This window comes from Molossus molossus, unplaced genomic scaffold, assembly GCF_014108415.1.
Source record: "Molossus molossus isolate mMolMol1 unplaced genomic scaffold, mMolMol1.p scaffold_m16_p_13, whole genome shotgun sequence".
Lineage (NCBI taxonomy): Eukaryota > Metazoa > Chordata > Mammalia > Chiroptera > Molossidae > Molossus > Molossus molossus.
In genome coordinates, this window is record NW_023425348.1 from 47,069,113 (window position 1) to 47,089,776 (window position 20,664).

At 37.0% G+C, this 20,664-nt stretch overlaps 1 protein-coding gene across 5 annotated transcripts in view; it reads right to left on the reverse strand.

Annotated features, from left to right (window-relative positions):
* The window catches only part of NUP98 (nucleoporin 98 and 96 precursor), a 121,218-nt gene that overhangs the window by 22,084 nt on the left and 78,470 nt on the right, over positions 1 to 20,664 (reverse strand). For 4 of the 5 annotated variants that reach the window (XM_036259063.1, XM_036259061.1, XM_036259060.1 and 1 more), the window contains exons 17-25: positions 19,690 to 19,803; positions 18,639 to 18,777; positions 13,882 to 14,059; positions 12,983 to 13,147; positions 7,172 to 7,354; positions 6,302 to 6,458; positions 4,001 to 4,430; positions 2,180 to 2,409; positions 317 to 583 (exon numbers count right to left, since the gene is read on the reverse strand). In XM_036259063.1, the coding sequence (XP_036114956.1) occupies positions 317 to 583; positions 2,180 to 2,409; positions 4,001 to 4,430; positions 6,302 to 6,458; positions 7,172 to 7,354; positions 12,983 to 13,147; positions 13,882 to 14,059; positions 18,639 to 18,777; positions 19,690 to 19,803 (1,863 nt within the window). The remainder of the gene's footprint in view (positions 1 to 316; positions 584 to 2,179; positions 2,410 to 4,000; positions 4,431 to 6,301; positions 6,459 to 7,171; positions 7,355 to 12,982; positions 13,148 to 13,881; positions 14,060 to 18,638; positions 18,778 to 19,689; positions 19,804 to 20,664) is intronic. The other variant, XM_036259064.1, reaches the window with a different exon arrangement.

Sequence of the window (20,664 nt, forward strand, 5' to 3'; positions counted from 1 at the left end):
GTATAACTTTATCTCTTTAATGATTCATACCCTTTATAGCTACTTTATAGAATCAATTGCTTATCTACATTTTCTAGCTTTATTACAAGTGTGTACATAGAATATAAATTAAAATACTTTTAATCTAGTAAATTTAACATTTAAGGTTCTAAAAGGTAAACTAGAAGACACAGTCTCTATTCTGGAGGAACCAGCTATCTTCCTGGGAGTCTATACTTAATACTCAGGATGGAAGATAAAAGTAGACGCACGATTAAGGGTAGGGACAGTGAGCAGGAAGTTGGCAGAGTGTACAGAGGAGGACCTCATGCCCTACCTGATTGCTGGGCCAGAGAGCAGGCCTCACTGATCCTCTTGCCTGTGAGGTAGCTGAAAACAGCCTCCACAGGGTTGTCTTTTCGGGTTAAGGAGACTTCCTCCTCAATTTGCGGTGCGGCAGTTTGGGATAGCCAGCGAGAGAAAGCTCTTCTTCGCTCCAGAATCTGAAAGTATTCACTGGGTTCATCCAGTTGGCTGTCAAGCTCCTTCAAGTGGCCCCACAGAGCTTCACATAATGTCCACGTTAGGCTCCACTGCTTCACAACTAAGGAAGGGACAGGAAATCAGCGCTATGACAGTAAGTCTTACAGTAACTACGAAGGGGCACCACCCTAGTTGCAAAGAGTCTAAATGACACTGTTCAAAGCACTTAAGAAGCCAGCTCTAATATACACTGTGAGTATGCGAAACACAGAGTTTATGCTTATATTATTATTAACTATTGTATTATTTTCCATACAAACAACTACTTTTGCCCCAACCTGTATACAAGGTGACTATATGGTAGTTACTCTCTTCATTTTACAGATAAGGAAGTGAGGTAGAGTGTTAAGTGACTTGCTCAACGTTACAGGCCATATGTAGCAGAGCCAGGATTCAAACCCAAGTAATGAGTCCAACTCCACACTCTTTTTTTTTAATCCTCACCTGAGGACATTTTTCCATTTTTTGTTCAGATAGAGTAGGATGGAGAGAGAGGAAGAGAGAGAGACATCGACGTGAAAGGGACACATCGAATGGCTGCCACCCTCACGACGAACCAGGGCCAGGGACAAACTGCAACCGAGGTATACACCCTTAGCGGGAAACGAACCCGGGTCTCTCTGGACCGCAGGCCGACGCTCTAACTGCTGAGCCAAACTGGCCAGGGCCAACTCCACACTCTTAAACACTAAGAATAGAGCTCCTCAAGGAGGAAAACAAAAAGGAAGCATTTATTACCACTTTAAGCCACTTACTAGTATGCATTGGGAAGATGACTCACATGTTTAAAAAGATGAGACAGCTGAAGCAAACAAAGATCTGAACATAATTCCCAAAATGTGTTGTACAGAACATTCTAAAATAGTCTCCATTGCCCGGCCGGTGTGGCTCAGTGGCTGAGCGTCGACATGTGAACTGAGAGGTCGTTGGTACGATTTCCGGTCAAGGTACATGCCCAGGTTGTGGGCCTGATCCCCAGTGGGGGGCATACAGGAGGCAGCCAATCGATGTTCTCTCTCATTGATGTTTCTAACTCTCTCTCCTTCTCCTTTCCTCTCTCTCTCTCTCTCTCTCAAATCAATAAAGAAAAATAAAATAGTCTCCATTTTTTCAATAAAGCTGATGCTGTGAAATATGTACTCAGTTTTTCTGATAGTTGAAGCAGTAATGTCCTAAATTGAAAAAAGACCTTTATCAAAGTATTGGTTCAGAAAAACACGATAACAATAGTTACAGAGAGACAACTGTGAGAGAGGTAGGGAAGGGAGTTATAAACACAGAAGTTGTTGGGAAGACCAAGCGGGACTTGGAAGACATGGAAGAATGGGTAAAATTTAGAAAAGCAAAGGGAATAAATCTCTCTCACCCTATATTCTCTGTGTGGGGGAAGAAATGTGATTTCATAAATCCAAATTTGACTGGCTACAGTTCCTTTCAATGAGGACTTGTATATTAAAGGCCATAAGAGTAATTTTAAACAATGGTTTACTTTCTCTTTGCTTGGGATTTTGCCTATCCCAACTCAGCAATAGACAAGTGCTCAGGCATCCACCTACTTACTACATTGACACACTGAAATTTATCCTCCTATGAATACATGCTCCTACCTCTGTTCCTGGGACATCAAATAGAAGCATAGTCCATAGTCCATACTCACTTTGTGCTTCCAATAAATCTGCCGATGCTTCCTTAACCCAATCTGCATAGTCATGAATGACAGCAACTCCTAGATTCGGAACAATGAGAGGACACAGCTCATCTACGTGGACAGTGCTATGTTTTAATTTGAGCTCCAGAGGTATCTGGTATAATTGCAGGTCTTCATCCGGCTTCTTTTTTCTCACACTGAGTTTTTCCAAATGAACTTTGAATGGGGACTCACTTAGGCTACAAGGGCAAATGATAAAAAAGATAGAAAATAAAGATAAGATAGATGTTAGAATTTTCCTACAACCAAATGGTTTCTTTTTATGATTACAAATACAAAATATAATTTGAAAGAATTTGTTTCCTAATGTCAAACTATAATGAACTTATTTGCTATATACTGAGCAAACAAATGATCTGACCCATGCATTCAGAGTCCAAACGTTTTTCATCTGAGGTTCTAACAAGTATAGGAATAGGTTAGACTTGGAACTGACCTCAGCATTCATCTGGATACTATAAAATCCAAGGGCTAAAAATTGTGATACCCATTTCTTAAATTATATTTTGAGGTAATAAAAGTCACTGAAGAACTGACTCTAAATTAAGATAACCATGTAGACAATCTAGCCTTGATTCAATTTTTAAGTCTGACATTTACAACCTCTGAAATATCATGACACCGTGCATAATCCAAGTTTAGGCTCAACATTCCTAATTGTGAGGTTCAAAAGATGCTGTTGTTTATTTCAAAGTCAACTCTAAAAACTAAGAACAGTAGGTGATCATAGCTCCTTAATCTGTAGTAAAGACGGAACAATTTGTTATAGTTATAAAAAATAGGAAACCGTTATATATTTTGCACAAAACAACTGTATACATACTGCCTAATAACTACCAGAAAACTATAATCTTTATGACACATATGTAGAACTATAAGCACACATATGTAAATGTTAGTGATGGGGATTGTGTAGAAATATCTAACATATATAGTTATCAATCATCACCTTATTTCCAAATACTTATGCATGAATTACTCACAGTTCATATATTCTTTTTTTTCCCTTTATTGATTTTAGAGAGCAAGAAAAGGAGAGAGAAACACTGATGAGAGAGAACATCGACTGGCCTCCTCCTGCATGTCCCCCACTGGGGAATTGGCCCATAACCTGGGCACGCACCCTAACCGAGAATGGAACCATCAACCTCTTGGTGCATGGGTTGATGCTCCACCACTGAGCCGAACAGGCTGGGCCATACATTCTTTTTATCAGGTCTAAGACAGGAAATGTGTTTAGTTGAGAATATGCTATATATGAAAAAAATTGCAAATATCTAAGTGAGAAAATAGAAAAAATGACTAACGCAGTAAAAAAGGATGAAAGCCCAAGGAATGCTGCAACATTGCCTTTGGATCTGTTCCTTTTCTAACTAAAGTTTAACCACTAGGTAGGTATTATACACTCTTTACCTTGATGGGGCAAATGGAGTTCTCTTACTAATCATTTAAATTTTTAATATATAAATATTTTCTGCTATCTAAAATTGTGCCGAGATGCCCAGCTCAGTGGATTTAGCGATGTCCAATGGACAGAAAGGTTCAGGTTCAATTCCCGGTCAGGGCACATGCCTGAGTTGTGAGCTTGATCCCCGGTAGTGGGGTATGCAGGAGGCAGCCAACTGATATCTTTCTCACATCGATGTTTCCATCTCTCCCTTCCTCTCTCACTAAAAAAAAAAAATAATAATAATAATAATAATAATAATAATAAAAATAAAAAACACAAAATTAAAAAAAAAATTTAAAGCACAAGAAAATGTGACTCACGATTTAATAGCTACTGGGTTAGGCAGGAATCCATATTCCATAGAATTTGCAGTCCGATGATTTTCCAGTTCATAAGAGCCACTCAGCTGTTCTCCACTATTAGCAAGAGTCCAATTGGGGCCCCAACCAACCCGAAATGAGCGTCCCATAAATAGGGCCATGTCCATCAAGAGTTTCCCTCTGCCATAGGTAACAGACTTTTCAAGAGCAACTAGGCCCGGTTGTCTGCGTGTTCCCACTGTTTTCAACTGAACCTCAGGGACAGGGCTGGGCACTGTAAACATAGAGGTCAGGGGTGGAGGGACAGACCAAGTAGATGTGGATGGGATATTCATCAAAGATGATGTTCTGGGAGTGCGACATTCTTGCACAGAGGCACTTGGTGAAAAAAAAGCTCCACTTGTAAATTTTGATTGTAGTAACCCACCAACTAAAATAAGGGGGGAAAATGCTATTAGAAAATATAGATTCTTAATTCTTGAACAACAATCAGTGAGGTTGAAATTATAGCTTTACCAAACTAATTAAATCAGATATAGAAGACCAGAAGCAGGTTAGGTCAAATACTGCAAAACTTACTCTTCCAACCAGAATATCAAACAGAAATTCTGATAGTATCAGCAATAACAACATTAATAATAAACACTGTTACTACTATTTAAAAAATTATCTAGCATTTATCTGCAGCTGACTCTGCATAAGTAGAATATACATTGTTTCATTTCATCCTTCAGTAACTTCATTAAATGAAGAACATTATCTCTATTTTACAAGTAAGAAAACTGGGCTCAACTCCATATCCACAAAGCTACTAAAATAGCAGGACTGAAAGATGACACCAATGGCTCATACCTCTATCAGAATACCAAATGCAACCGTTTCTTAGCCAATACAAAAAGTGTAATGAGCCTGGCTGGTGTGGCTCAGTGGTTGAGCAACAACCCTTGCACCAAGAGGTTGCCGGTTCAATTCCCAGTCAGGGCACATGCCCAGGTTGTGGGCCGAATCCCCAGTGAGGGCATGCAAGAAGCGGCCAATCAATGTTCTCTCTCATCAACGTCTCTCTCTCTCTCTCTCTCTTTCTCTCTTTCTCCCTTCCTCTCTGTCTAAAATAAAGAAAGAAAAAAAAGTTTTTTTAAAAGTGTAATGATATCAAAACTCAAACTCCTACCACTGTAATGCTCAACACTAGACTGAAGGAAACAAAGATCCACTGAGGCATCTTGTGATTGGCACATGTCCTTCCACTCTCTCTAAAAAAAAAAAATAGTTCTTGTTTTCAAATTTTAATATTGTTTCTGTCCAAAGTAAGGAGATAGTTATTGAAGTATGAGCTTTTCATGTAGTGCTCATTATGAAAAAGGTTTGTGAATGTTTTACTAATGCTTTACTAGTTAAAGTATTAAACACGGTGAGTTAATATATTAGGAAACTCAAAAGAATTGAAAAATAAATGTTCAGTTTCTAAGACAACATAAATGAATCTCTTCCTGGTCATTCCTCTGGTTTTCAAAATATTTTGACACTACATCTGCTTATGTCCTTTGCTGACAAAAATACTCTATTTCTAATCCCACACATATACACACAAGCCCACTAGAAAAAGAAAAGCTTTAAAATCAAACATGTAATGACTTCGCTGGGAATTTAGGAGGGTCTAGGGAAAAGTAGAAATCCGAGCAGTTCTGTGCATTATGAGAAGCAACATTTGGCCCTAAAAGATGGTAATAGTGTCAGGACTGCAAAATAAGAGTATAATAGAGGTGGGACAAGTTGCTATTTCCTCTAACGTCTGATAAAAATTTGATAATGTGGAATTATCTAATCCACATCCATAAACCAAGGAAAACATGACCCTAAAGAAAACACAAATGTTTTTTTCTCCATGTAACTTCTTCAGTGGCAACAATAAAGCAAATCATAGTTTTTAAGAACTGGCCCCCCATCCGGCCAGTGTGGCTCAGTGGTTGAGCATTGACCCATGCACTAAGATGTCGCTGGTTTGATTCCTGGTCAGGGCACATGCCCAGGTTGTGGGTCAAATCCCCAATGGGGGGCATGCAGGAGGCGGCCAATCGATGTCTCTCTCTCACCCCCTTCCTTCCACTCTCTCTTTAAAAAAAAGGGCAGGGGCAATAAAGAGAACTGGCCCCCCTAATAGATATGCATGAGTATATTTCCTCTTGGCACCCTTGCCATAGCCTTTAGGGGGATATTTGCTAGGGAAGTCAACCAAATTTAGAAGATATGTGAAAAGCAGGACTTTATAATTTTCTTATAAAATAGCATTTTTTACAGTACCTAATGAACGGGATTTTGATGAGTGGGATGCTGAAATGGGGAGTCTGGGAGAACAGATTTCTTGAGAAGTATCTGCTTTAGAAGGAAGGCGGCTGAAGCGTTGATCCAGGACCATATCTGCATCTTCCTCATCAGCAAGTAAGGATGCTTTCATAATCTAAAAAGGCAATATCTACAGAATGAATGTGCTCCCCCAAATCCAAAGGTCATAAAAAAAAAAAAAAAAAATGCAGTTGATAATAACCAATAAATCACTCTGCCTCAAGGTTGTGCCCAGAGCAGGTATAAAATTTGTATAAGTGACTCAATTACACTTGTATGTACCTAAAGAGTAAGTTATATAATATTCCTCCTCCTCAGTCTTACCAGAGCCTGGCACATAGCAATCACTCACATGTTTGCTAAAAGAATGATGTCAAAGTCAAACATAAGCTAAAGATTAAACTCATAACATGCCAAAAGGCATGGGCAGTGGGGGAAGCTAAGACAGAGCTTAAGGAAACCTGCATCTACTAGTTTGTTTTTTATAAACATTTGTGGAGCACTTTCAAGAGCCTCAAAACTACCCTATGAAGTAAACAAAATAATATTTAATAGAGAAAGATCAGTGCTCATAGATGTTAAATGACTTGCCTAAAGTCACATAGTAATAATTATAAAACTGGAATTAGAATCCACGTCTTCTGAATCTCAACACAGCCTTTCCTCTCTCAATGGAAAAGTTAGGCTCAAACTCGGGACGAATTTCTGATTTTTCTTATTCCAGTGAGAACTCAATAGTATTAAATGAAGGAAGACACCTGATATTATGCAAGGAAAATAAGTATTAGTTTGGCTTCCTGTTGTGGTAAGGGTGGGTTTAGACTTCACCTGTAAGACATGTGGATTAATTCCCAGTGAAGATGCAATGTGTGTTGAGGCGGACACAGGTTCCTGATCCTCAGGCACGCTCTCTTCTAACATGGAATCCAAAACTGGCTCCTGGGTGATATCTACCATGTCACTGTCCAGTTCCACAACCCTCCCTAACTGCTCCACCTCTGGGCTCTGGCTCTGTAGATAGCAGAAAGATCAGGGAAGCAGCATTAAATTACACCAAATAGACTTAGAGCTTCAAGACATATGTAGTTTATTCAGAACATGATATAGCAATATTAGATTCTGTCCATTCTATACAATGTGAGGTAGCATATTTGCTAAAGTAGCTTTAACAATTATTAAAAAATAACCTCTATAAGTACTTGGGATCCAAATGACAGTTCATAGAATCACCTTTCTGTAATATCATGGTCTGGTTTCTGGAACCTAAGGCAACACCCATAATGAACAAATGGTGGTCTTCAAAAAAAAGACTATGCCATACCTGATTTAGCTAGCAACTACCATTTTCCAATTTATACAGAGTCACCCCCCTCATACTTGTAGCCAGAAGCCATTGGGAAAGAGAATAAAAGATACAAATATCAACATCTCCAGTAATTTTGCATTGTTTTAAAGAAAACATTTAAAAATCAATTTTCAGTTAACACAGTGTGGAGCCTGGAATTTATCTTTTGGGTGACTGAATCCTAAGGTGCACTGGGCTCTACCTGTGCAGTGCCATGTAAGATACAAAGACTGTCTACTCTTACTTTCCAAAAGAGAAAACAAAGTAATTTTATCAGAAACAATTTTAATCTGGGAATAATTCTTTTATATTTAAAAGTGTCAAGAGTTACCAAAGGAATGACTCCTCCCACTTATAATTGTAGAAAATTTGAGGTGTTGGATACATGGTGAATTTTCACTTAAGATTGTGAGCAATCCCCAAGGACTGCTTTAACAAAACTGGAAGCTAGGAAATGGTCAAAAGGCAAAGATGATACTATTTACCTACTGGGGAGGCTATAGGCAGGTCTGACTTCTTTTATGCTTTAAAATTCCAGGGTGGGGAGATACAACTTGGTGACGAAGCTCTCATTATAACCATAAGGATTAAGGGAACAGTCTGACACCAATGGCTCCCTAATGTTAAGTTTTAACCAATGCACTTTTAGGAAAAGTTCCCATCCTCTATCAACCTGTCAGTTAAAATACTGTCCTCCACTGGGCTCCCATAACACCCTGTCTATACCTATTTCATACAATGTATCACAATGTCTTATAATTTCTTGCAAATATATATACTTGTTCCACCAAACTGTTAAGGCTTGAACACAGTCTATGGCCTACTATTTCCTACATCTAACAACAAGCACATTGGTAAATTCAACATTCATTGAATTAACACTTTCTTTGTTATTTCTATTGCCTTATGCAGTGTTTGGTACACAGTAGAGAAAGAAATTAACTATGAAAGAACAATTAAGGAGCAAGGATAAATGGGAGGAAAGAAAAAAGGAGAAAGATGGTTCCAGGTTATTGTATTATATAACAAAGGAATAATACTAACATCAAGACATGTTCACCAAGAACACTTTTAGGCAAATGGGAATATCATCAAATAATTACATTAGAGTTTTAAAGGACCCATTTATCTTTTAGAGGAATGTTAAGGATCAAGGTTTTATTTACTTCATCCTCATGCACAGACTTCAAAGCTATGAGATATCATCTAGTAAGTGGACAGAGGGAAAGTGAATTACTATGAAACCATGAGAACCTGGCCAAGCTCCTAGAACTCCCTATGTGTGAATTTGTTAGAGTATATCTAAGCAATTGCAATAAACTCCCACAAAAGATGTCTGTGTGCTTATTTACAAAGAAATTTTGGGAGATCAGGTGCTTCTTCAAAGCCAGTCCTGGAAAGAAAGGTAGACTAATAAAAAAACTGATAGCTCAGAAGGAATTGAGGAGAAAATAAAAAAGGAAATTTCTAGCCCGGCCGGTTGTGGCTCAGTGTATTGAGCATTGTCCCATGGACTGAGATGTCCTGGTTCGATTCCCGGTCAGGGTGCATGCCCAGGTTGTGGGCTCGATCCCCATTAGGGGGTGTGCAGGAGGTAGCAGATCGATGCTTTTCCCTCACATCGATAATTCTATTTCTCTTTCATTAAAAAAAAAAAAAAAATCAATAAGAACTTTTTTTTTTTTTTTAAAGAAGCTCCTAAGAGGTCAGTGGAAAAGAAAGGCATGTACTGGGAGAAACTCCCAGTTTTAACTCTCTTTTCCACATTGTAATCTCTTTAAAGTGGGCTATTTTATTTATGTCTAAAAACCAGAACAGTACATTACAAATGCTAAGTACACAGATGAAATGACTATTTAGGTATATGGGAGGGTGAGAGGTTTCAAGATAGAAACTTAATGATATTGAGAAATCTCCACTTTCCTTCAACTTAAAATAATTTTCCTCTTGAAAACAAAGCTGCCAATACTCTAAAGATAAAGCATCTCTTAATCCAGTAGGTAAAGTGATTCAAGTAGGGACAGCAAATCAAGATACCCTTATTCAATAAAGGGTAAATGATCAGTCTCTGGTTAAACAGGTATGAAAATAATGCATACTGTCTTTTTATCCAAATAGTTTAAGTCAGTATAACTATGACTGCTGTCTGCCTCCAAAACAACTTGTTTCCTAACTGCAAAGAATATTTTATATTCATTTTGCTGGAAAAATCAGCCCTATCAACAATACTGTGTTCTCAAGAGAAATTCCATGTTAGGGTTTCAAGGCACACCAAATTAAGTGTGTATATTTCTACACATACACTAAAGAATATTACTGCAAGAGGCATAGAACTCAATAACATTAATATTTGAAGCAAACGGGCTTGTGGCTGTAGAATTATTTTATATATCTTATATATATGTTATATAAAAATATAAAATATGTAATAAAATATATATTGATCTAACAGACAAATTTAGATAGCTGCCATTTTATTTTTTAAAAAAGTATACACAGGTGAAATGGAATTTCCTTCTAAATCCTAAACACCTTTTTCCTTAAAAATATTTTAAACTGCCCTGGCCAGTTTGGCTCAGCGGTTAGAGCGTCGGCCTGTGGTCCTGAGAGACCCGGGTTCGGTTCCCGCTAAGGGCGCGTACCTCGGTTGCAGTTTGTCCCCGGCCCTGGTTGGTTGTGCGGGTGGCAGCCACTCGATGTGTTCCTTTCACATCGATGTTTCTCTCTCTCTCTCTGTTCCTCTCTCTCCCTCCCACTCTACCTGAACAAAAAATGGAAAAATGTCTTCGGGTGAGGATAAAAAAAAAAAAAAATATTTTAAACTGAGCCCTGGCCGGTTTGGCTCAGCAGTTAGAGCGTCGGCCTGTAGTCCAGAGAGACCCGGGTTCGGTTCCTGCTAAGCGCACATACCTCAGTTGCAGTTTGTCCCCAGCCCTGGTTGGATCGTGCGGGTGGCAACCACTCGATGTGTCTCTTTTACATCAATGTTTCTCTCTCTCTCTCTCCCTTCCACTCTGTCTGAACAAAAAAATGGAAAAATGTCCTCGGGTGAGGATAAAAAAATAAATAATGACTATATATATATATAAATAAATAAAAACTGATTTGCAGATACTGATGCAGTGAGCTAAAAACTAGATCTCAGATAAGTTTTTTGGAAATAATGTTCTAACCCCCAAACAAAATGTTTCTGAAACTGCCCTAATTCATCTGTGTGCAGGTTTTTCCGTTAAAACTTTCCCTAATTTGAAAGGCATAGAAGATTACATAACATTTTAGATACCTTTATGATTTCTGATTGCTTAGATTTACTTGCTTTCTAGGAACAAAGTAAGGCTTAAGAACAAACTACAAAGAGTTGACTGAAGATGTTATATAAAAGGCAGTGGAATAAATGTGATTATTAAACAAACATGTAAATCTTCTTAGAACCTGAGATTGTATATTTGGGGGGGGGGGGAGGTAACTATAGCAGCTTGAAAGAACACTAAATCATGGAAATCAACCTCTTCAAGGGGCCAAGTGAGTGTGAAGATCTCACTCTTGACACTAGAATGAGAAGACTCAGATGTCTATTCCCAGTTCACTCAGGTGGCTGAAGTATTCTCATGCCAAGTAAAATGTAGGTCTTTGGTACAAACACTGTGCAGCCACTGGGCAATATGAAGAGTTCTCTAGAATACCACCTTACTATTTTGACACCTAGCCTGAATAGCTAAACAACTCTACCAATTTCTGCTTTCCTTTTCTAAAAGGTCAAAGGCCATCACTTCCTCAACGAAAGAAGATATCTGAAAAAAAGATCCTTATTCACTATATTCTCTTTGCCCATTTGATCTTTATCAACTCTTTTTCCTAGAACCTTGTTCTGAAATTTCTTGGTGCTCAGTGTGTTACAGAGCTCTCACCTACTAAACTGTCATCACAGGAACTTATAATTACCTGAGACTATGTATTCTGAAAATTAAAGAGCCCAAAACCACTAATATTGAAATTTCGTAAATTTCCATCTCTCTACAGATGAAGCTTTGCCCCTCCAGCTGTATTTTTAAGATCCTCCACATTATTTTTATTGGCAAAAAATAAGGCTCTCTGACTTTTATCCTAAGAAATACATATAATGTTAAGTTCAAAAAACACTTGAAAGAAAGGGATCATAAAAACTGTATGACTTAGACGAACATGCACAACTAAAAAACCAAGTCCATTTACAGCATTTCTTTAGTTCAGAAGATATTTCTTAGGAGTATTCTAAATGCTACAAAGATTATAAACATACAAGTCAATATCGTTCCCATCCCCCACTTTTATGATACCCTCCCCTACTCTGTATGTGCAAACATGAACATATATACACAACAATCTCCAGAAAATGCATCCCAAGAAAATATTTAATAAACCATAAAATTTGCACAAATCAGCAGCTCTAAGAATTGTAGCATGGAAAATTCCAAAGGTTCTGCTTTTAGCAGCTGAGAGGTAGAAGATTCTTTACAAAGTAATTCTATACCAAGTTCTCTTCTTTGAGGGAATATGGCAGCAAAGAAAAAAAATGTTTTGTAACTTGATTAAATATAAACAACATCCAAATGTAAGTAAATCTTTTATGCATTGGCAAAGAAACTACTTGATATTTAAAATTACAAACCTTTCCTTACAAGGACAAAAGGTTTGTGCTGGTTTAACAATACTGAAAAAGGGTATGATACAAGTATTTGCAATAAACAATGCAGTACCTACTCTCCCCAAGCCGCATAATTCATTTCTATTCTTAAAACTTTATTTTCATAAAGATTATGTATTGTTAAAATACAAGTATTAAGAGGCTACCTGAAGTATAAGCAAACAGATTGAGAAAAATGGAGTTAAAAACCTTTGCAGAAAGCTAATTTAACTAAAAAAAAACCCACAAAGATAATAAGATTAAATTTGCACATCAGTATTCAACCAATGTAGGATTTTCTTTGCATTAACCCACACAAGCAAAAGGCTATCTTAAGTTGATCATTGAGCACAGAATTCAGCAAGTCCAAATGAGAGGGAGGTGCTTAAGAAACACAATCTGTAGAAGGAATGATCCAAAAAGCAAAATAATTCTTTAAATCTCTTAAATAAAAACCAGGTGCCAGTACCACCTCATGCCCTCCTCCCTTGTACTTGTCTTAACGTGACTGCCAATATATGTGTACTCTTCAAAGTTCCAGGGGGTCATAAAACAGCTTTGTACTAGCTGAATGACTTGCTTTTAACTTCTGTATCATGGATTCCGTTCAAATTCACTGTCCTTTGTCTACCTGGGGTGGAGGTGCTGGTTTGCCATTAAGAGCCATCTGGAAAGGTGTATCCTGGCCTGCAGGAGGCAAAGCAGCAGTCTTCAACTTTTTTGTACTAGTTTTGGATGGCCGTTCCTCCTCTTCTTCATCAGAATCTTGAAGGCCATACTTAGAAAAATGGGAGACCTAAGAGAAGAATCCAACAGAATCCATTTTAACAGTTATTATTCAGAAGAGCTTACACAGTATTTGTGCTTGCTATATTGCAGATTAACTTTTTTAAAAAGTTTAAAATTTTTATTTAAAGCACAATGAAATGCCGCTTTACTGTTTCTCTTAGATTTAGATGATATCTGATGCATGTACTGGTTGCTCATATAATTACTAAATATATTAACATAGAAAAATGAATCCAAAAGAGCCATTACTGTTTTCGCATCTATATACTGCCCAGTTGCTCTCTACCAACACAAGAGACTTCAACAGTTGAAATAATCCAATTGGCCTAGAAGAAAAAGAAACCAATGGAGGGAGGGAGGCAGGGAGGGGAGGAAGGAAGTCAACTTCCTCATCCCAGAAATCTTTAAAAGAACAACAATTATTTAGGAAGAGTTGATCTATTAAGAGATAAAAATTCTGTCTGATGTCCCTAAATAATGCCACGTATTAGAAAAATCACACCTTACAAGTGTATCTAAATGCTCACAAGATGCAGAGGGGGACCTGAATCATAAGCCCATAAAGTTTATAACTCCTTACTGCTCTGGGATTTCACTAGATGTGTAATTTGAAGCAAATCATGATGTATCTCTACATCTATTTCCTGATTTGAACATAAAGAGAATTTAAGAGCAGATCATTTCCAACAACAGCATTTTGTGACTCTCGCTACAGTTAAGAACCGGATTAAGTCACTATACCTTAAACACCCAAGAACCTGTTTCAGGACGGTATTCTTTGAACTGAGCCCCTTGTTTCCTTGAAACTGCTTCTAATCTTCCCTCATAGTTGATATCAGCAAGTCGATCTGGGCTCTTTATTAAACAACGAGACGTTTTATCTGTTGGCCAAACTCCATCCAGTGTAACTTCCGCCTTCCTGTAACATACAACCAAGTACAATGTCAGTGTTACAAATATAAGACCAGGAAGCCAACTAACATCTTTAGAAATAGCAAATAAAGGTACCTATATTATTTTGGAATTACTCCACAGATGTTTCATAAACTTGATTCTCACCTCCCAAGGTAGATAAGTTTAAGAGCAAGGAATTACCCCAACATCAACTAGCTCAGTATCTGGTTCAAGGGTAAAATACCATTTATTCCAAACTACTATGCACATCAATTATTTCCAATCTAATTTTAAATATTTTTTCTTTATTGATTTTTAGAGAGAGATGAAGGGAGAGGGAGAGAGAGATAGAAACATCAAAGAGATAGAAACATAGATGAGAGAGATTATCGATTGGCTGCCTCCATGACCCCCAATGGGGACTGGGCCCACAAACCTAGGCATGTGCCCTGACTGGGAATTGAACCAGCACAGCATCCTCTTGGTGCATCGGTCGATGCTCAACCACTTAGTCACACTGGCCGGGCATTTTCCAATTTAATTTTAATAACACTTAAGTTATACATCCTTGACAGAGTCTAGTGGTTCTAGTCCAGTGCTAAGACCTAAGTCTTAATGAAGGTCTCAAGAATGCTATTGTACTTGATAAGCAACAAATGCTTGTAGAATGAAGTATCAGAAATATTAATCATTAAATAATGAGTGATGTTTCCTTCTAATATCAATACCTGAGTTCAAGGACTGAGTCCTATTCATTCTGTATACCTTACACCTGATACAGTGACTAGCACATAGTAAGATGACTTTTTAATTTATTTTTATTTTTTAAAATGCATTTTTATTGATTTTTTAGAGAGAGGAAGGGAGACAGAGATAGAAATAGCGATATGAGAGAGAAACATCAATCTGCTGCCTCCTGCACACCCCCTACTGGGAATCAAGTCTGAAACTGAAGCATGTGCGGGAATAGAACTGGGACCTCTTAGTCCATGGGACAACGCTCCATCCACAATGCTCAAGCCATACCAGCCAGGCAATATGATGACTTTAAAAATATCTATATATTTTTTTACTAAATTTTAGAGCAAGAAAATATCAATTTGAGAGTGGAACATCAATCTGCTGCCTCCTGCACAGCCCCTACTGGGAATCAAACTGGCAACCTTTGGGTGCACTGGACAATGCCTAACCAAGCCACACTGGTCAGAACAATAACAGATGTCTTTAAATATAATACTTGTACTGTGTTAAAAAGGTAAAACATAAAATTTAGCATCTTAGCCATTTCTAACTGTACTACTCAGTGATGTTAGATATATGTACACCAATCTGCAACCAACCTACAGAACCTTTTCATCTTGCAAAACTGAAAACTATACCATTAAAAAACAACTCCCCACCCAGCCAATGTGGCTCAGTGGTTGAACACTGACCCATGCACCAAGAGATCGCCATTCGATTCCGTCAGGGCACATGCCCAGGTTATGGGCCCAATCCCCAGGAGGGGGCATGCAGGAGGTAGCCAAATGATGTTCTCTCTCATTCATGTTTCTCTCTCTCCCTCTCCCTTCCTCTCGCTCTAAAATCAAGAAAGAAAAAATAAATAAAAACAAAAAACTCCCCATTTCCCCCTACTTCTATCCATTGGCAACCACCATTGTTCTGTTTATTTCTATGAATGTAACTCTCTAGAAGCCTCAAATAAGTGGAATCATACAGTATTTATCTTTTTGCAACTGACTTGTTTCACTGAGTAGAAAAATATTCCACTCTATGTAGATAACACATTTTGTTTATCCATTCATCTGTCACTGAACACATGTTGCTTCTTCTACCACTTGGCTACTGTGAATAGTGCTACTATGAATATAAGTGTGTAAACAGGTCTTTGAGATCCTGCTTTCAATTCTTTTGGATATATACCTAGAGTGGAATTGCTGGATCATTTTAAATTTTTTGAGGACCCTTCACACTCTTTTCACTAGCAGCTTACCATTTTCCTTTCCCACCAACAATACACAAAAGATTCTAATTTTTCCACATTCTTGCAAAACCTTGTTTTTTTTATACCAACCATCCCAATGGATGTGATAGCTTCATTGTGGTGTTTTTTTGTTTTTTTTTATTATCCTCACTCGAGGACATTTTTCCATTTTTTGTTCAGGGAGGGAGAGGAACAGAGACAGAGAGAGAGAAACATCGACGTGAAAGGGACACATCGAGTGGCTGCCACCCGCACAACCAACCAGGGCCAGGGACAAACTGCAACCGAGGTACGCACCCCTAGCGGAAACCGAACCCGGGTCTCTCGGGACCACAGGTCGACACTCTAACCGCTGAGCCAAACTGGCCAGGGCTTCATTGTGGTTTTGATTTGGAATTCCCTAATTATTAGTTATGTCAAGTATCTTCGCATATGCTTGTTCCCCATTTGTATATCTCTGGAAAAATGTGTATTCAAGTCCTATTTTAAATTTTTGTTGTTGTGCTGTAGTTCTTACTTCATGTTCCAGTTATTAACCTCTTATCATATATATTATTTGTAAATATTTTCCCTTATTCTGCTGTGCTCTTTGATGTACATAAGTTTTAAATTTTGATTAGTCCAATTTGTTTATTTTTACTATTGTCGCCTGTGCCTTTTAGTGTCCAATTCAGGAAATCTTTGTCAAATATAATGTCATGAAACTTGAAGAAAATAAATTTCTTTATTCTAAGAATTTTAGTTTTAGGTCTTTGATCCATCTGAAGTTCATTTTTACTTATGGCATAACATAATGGTTCAACCTCATTCTTTTGCATATGAATATCCAGTTTCCTGAAAATCATTTGTTGAAGAGACTGTTCTCTCCCCATTGTATGGTCTTGGCAATCTTGTTAAAAATCATTTAACCATATATGTGAGGGTTAAATGTGGGCTCTCATATTCTGTCTGTTCCATTAATCTATATTGTCTGTCTTTATGTCAATACCACACTGTTTATGGTTACTATAGCTTTGTAGTAAGTGTTAAAGACAGAGAATCCTCCAATTTTATTCTTTTTCAAGATTAGTTTGGCTACTTAGGGTATCCTGAGATTCCATATGATTTTAGGAAGGATGTTTCTATCTCTGCAAAAAATGCCAATGGGATTTTGATACAAATACACTAACTCTGTAGACTGCTTTGGGTAGTATGGACATCTTAACAATTTTAAGTGTTCCAGTCCAAGAAAATGAGATATCTTTCCATTTATTGTCTTCTTTAATTTCTTTCAGCAATGTTTCATAGTTTTCAGTGTACAAGCCTTTTGCTTTTTTGGTGAAGTTTATTCCTAAGTTTTTCTTATTCTGTTTGATGTTATTTTAAATAAAATTGGTTTATTTTTTATTCTAAGATTGTTCATTGTTAGTGTTTAGAAATAAAGTTTTGCATGTTGATTTTGTATCCTACTGAATTTATTAGTTATAACAGGTTTTTTTTAGTGGAATATTTAGGTTTTCGTCATATAAGATCATATTAGATCAAATCATCTGTGAACAGAGATAATTTTACTCCTTTCTTTTCAAGGTGGATGCCTTTTAATTCTTTTTCTTACTCTTGCTCAGATTTCCAATAGTAGCAAAGGCAGGCATCCTTGTCTTGTTCCTGACCTTGGGAAAAAATTTCAGTCTTTCATATTTACTCTAGATTTTTCAAACATGACCTTATGTTAAGGTAGTTTTCTTCTAGGACTAGGTTGCTGAGTGTCTTTATCATGAAAGAATATTGAATTTTGTCAAGTGCTTTTCCTAACCAATGGAGATGATTATGTGGTAAGAAAACCACTGATCGATTTTTGCAAAATTAAATCATCCTTGCATTACAAGAACACATCCCACTTGGTCATGGTGTGTAATCCTTCCAACATACTGTTAAATTCTGTTTGCTAGTATTTTGTTGAGGATATTTACATCGATATTAATCACAGGTATTAGTCTGTAGCTTTGTTACAATGTCTTTGCCTCGCTTTGGAATAAGGGTAATAATTGCCTCACAGAATGAGTTCAGAAATACTGCCTCCCCTTCGATTTTTTGGCATAGTTTGAGAGAAACTGGTGTTAGTTCTAATTTAAATGTTCAGTGGCATTCACTATTAAAGCCATCTGGTGTTGGGCTTTCTTACAGGTAGAGGTTTTAGATTACTGATTCAAGTTCCTTATTAGTTATAGGGTTGTTCGGATCTTCTATTCATAATTCAATCTTGGTAGTTATGAACATAAACAATTTTAACTATGGCCCTTTCATCTATCTAAGAAATATCAGTATCTCACAATACAGAGAAAGACTTAAGCACCGTCACCATAGAAATATGAAAAAAAAAACACAAAAAACTACTACTAAAAATGTTTTTAGAAACTAACAGTTGGACCTAGTAATATTATGGAAAAAGAGTCAAGAAGTCATAATGTAGCATGTATTATTTATACTTTTAAATAAAAGTAGAGAAATAATAATCACTCATTGTACAGTAAGTTAAAAAGCAAACTGCAAAAAAAATGTATATAACATGAACACATTTGTGTTTACAGAAAAAAACTGTGATTTGGCTGATTATTTTCTAAATAGATAAATAAATTCATACCTATTTAGCCCTTCACCCACAGGTGGTTTTTGGTTATCATCTAAATAGACAATAACTTCTTTCCTTCGGATATGCACAATATCATCCAAATTTAGATTTGTCAAATTCACATCTCCTTCAAAATAGATTGAACCATAACCTAAAAATCAGAGCAAATAGTTAAAAACTCATCCTGTATAGAGGGTAAATGCCTACATTATACTTTTAATTATTAAAAGGAGCAAGCCACTTTAAATATTAATATTTTTAATCACCCAGCAATACCACTGAATGGTTTATTTCATCCATAATATGTATGGATGACACCAAATATATTGTTACCTGGTTTAACATCAGTATTTTCACAGCATTTATGTTGTCTTCAAAATAGCCTTCTTAAATCTCATACCAAATACCTATACTGCTGCTGCTATATAAACAACCCTTAGCACCTAGTCTGGAGTATGGGTTAAAATACCCGAGCCCTTCCCCAATAAAATTACATTTATAATACCTTAATAACATGAAACTGAACCTAAATATTACTCATCTCGTCAACAATTCAATTTTCTCACTTAGTATTTGTTACTGTTTACAATATTTCCTTTAATTGTAGAAAATTGTAATGAGCCCAAATAGTTACCAAAGAATGATATAAGACTCTAGCCTTATTTTGTTACTTGTCTGTTATTCAAGCCAAGGTCGGTCCTGGGTCCAAAAGAAAAAAAGTCGATTGAGCTATCAAGAGCTTCCTTTACTTAACCATAAAGTAAACCTGACCCGTGTGGCTTGGTGGATTGAGCATCATCCCATGGACTGAGAGGTCCCAGTTTGATCCCCAGTCAGAGCACATACCCGGCTTGTGAGCTCGATCCCCAGTGGGGATCCTCGTGCAGGAGGTAGCTGATTGATGCTTCTCTCTTTCCCTTCCCCTCTCTCTAAAAAATCAATAAAAACATAGTACAAAAAAAAAAAAAAAAAAAAAAGCTATCAAGAGCTTCCTTTACTTAATTATAAAAATAAGGTGCAGATCTCTGGCTTATACACTACTAACTCCTAAAGTCATACTCACCTTTACGACCAATAGTGAAGTCAGAGACAATGCACTCTCCTTTTTCATTGGTAATTTTAGCAAGGTCATCCATAGATGGAATAGTATAGTAACCAACTTTAGTGAGAACAATGCCTATGATAAAAAAAACAACAAAAAAAACCCAGAAAATATAATATTGTGACTGTCCTTAGGTAGAAGAATTTTCAATAATATTTCTCTTTTTAAAAATTTTCTATAGTCCCTGGCCGGTGTTGCTCAATGGTTAGAGCGTTGGCCCTATGAGTAGCAAACTGGATTCCAGTCAAGGGCATATACCTCGGTTGGGTTCGTCCATGGCCCTGGTTGGGTAGTGTGGGAGGCAACCAGTTGATGTGTCTCTCTCGCATCAATGTTTCTCTTTCTCTCACTCTCTCCTCCTCCCTCCCACTCTATCTGATGATAAATAGAAAAAATATCCTCAGGTGAGGATAAATAAATAAATAAAAATAATTAAAAAATTTTTCTATACAGTAAGTAATTTTCAAAATTACCTGAATAATTAGTAACTGAATTATTACATAAAGAGAAAATATATAGGGACAAAGCATTTTTCCAAACTGGTTTTCTAAGCACTAGTCCTAGAACAAAACGTGTTTTATTCTTTTAATTAAAAGTTTCACATTCAGGTAAGTATGGAAAATATGCACAGCATGTTTGGGACAGCAAATTACCAAGTTCTGAAAACTTGCAAAGTAATGAAGTCTACTCAACTTGACTTAATCCAGTGTTTCCCAGACCTAATCACAGAACCTTCTTTTCACTGACACCCATTAAAACACTACACTATGAAAGGCACTCCACAGAATACATTCCAGGAAAAGCTTGCTTAAACCTTTTTTAAAAAAAGAAAACACCTGAAGATATCCAAACATGGTGAAATGAACCTGCTTTGGCTTAAATAGTAAGTCAGTGGTATAGGTGGAGCTAAAACTCCAAACCCAGCACTTTTTATTT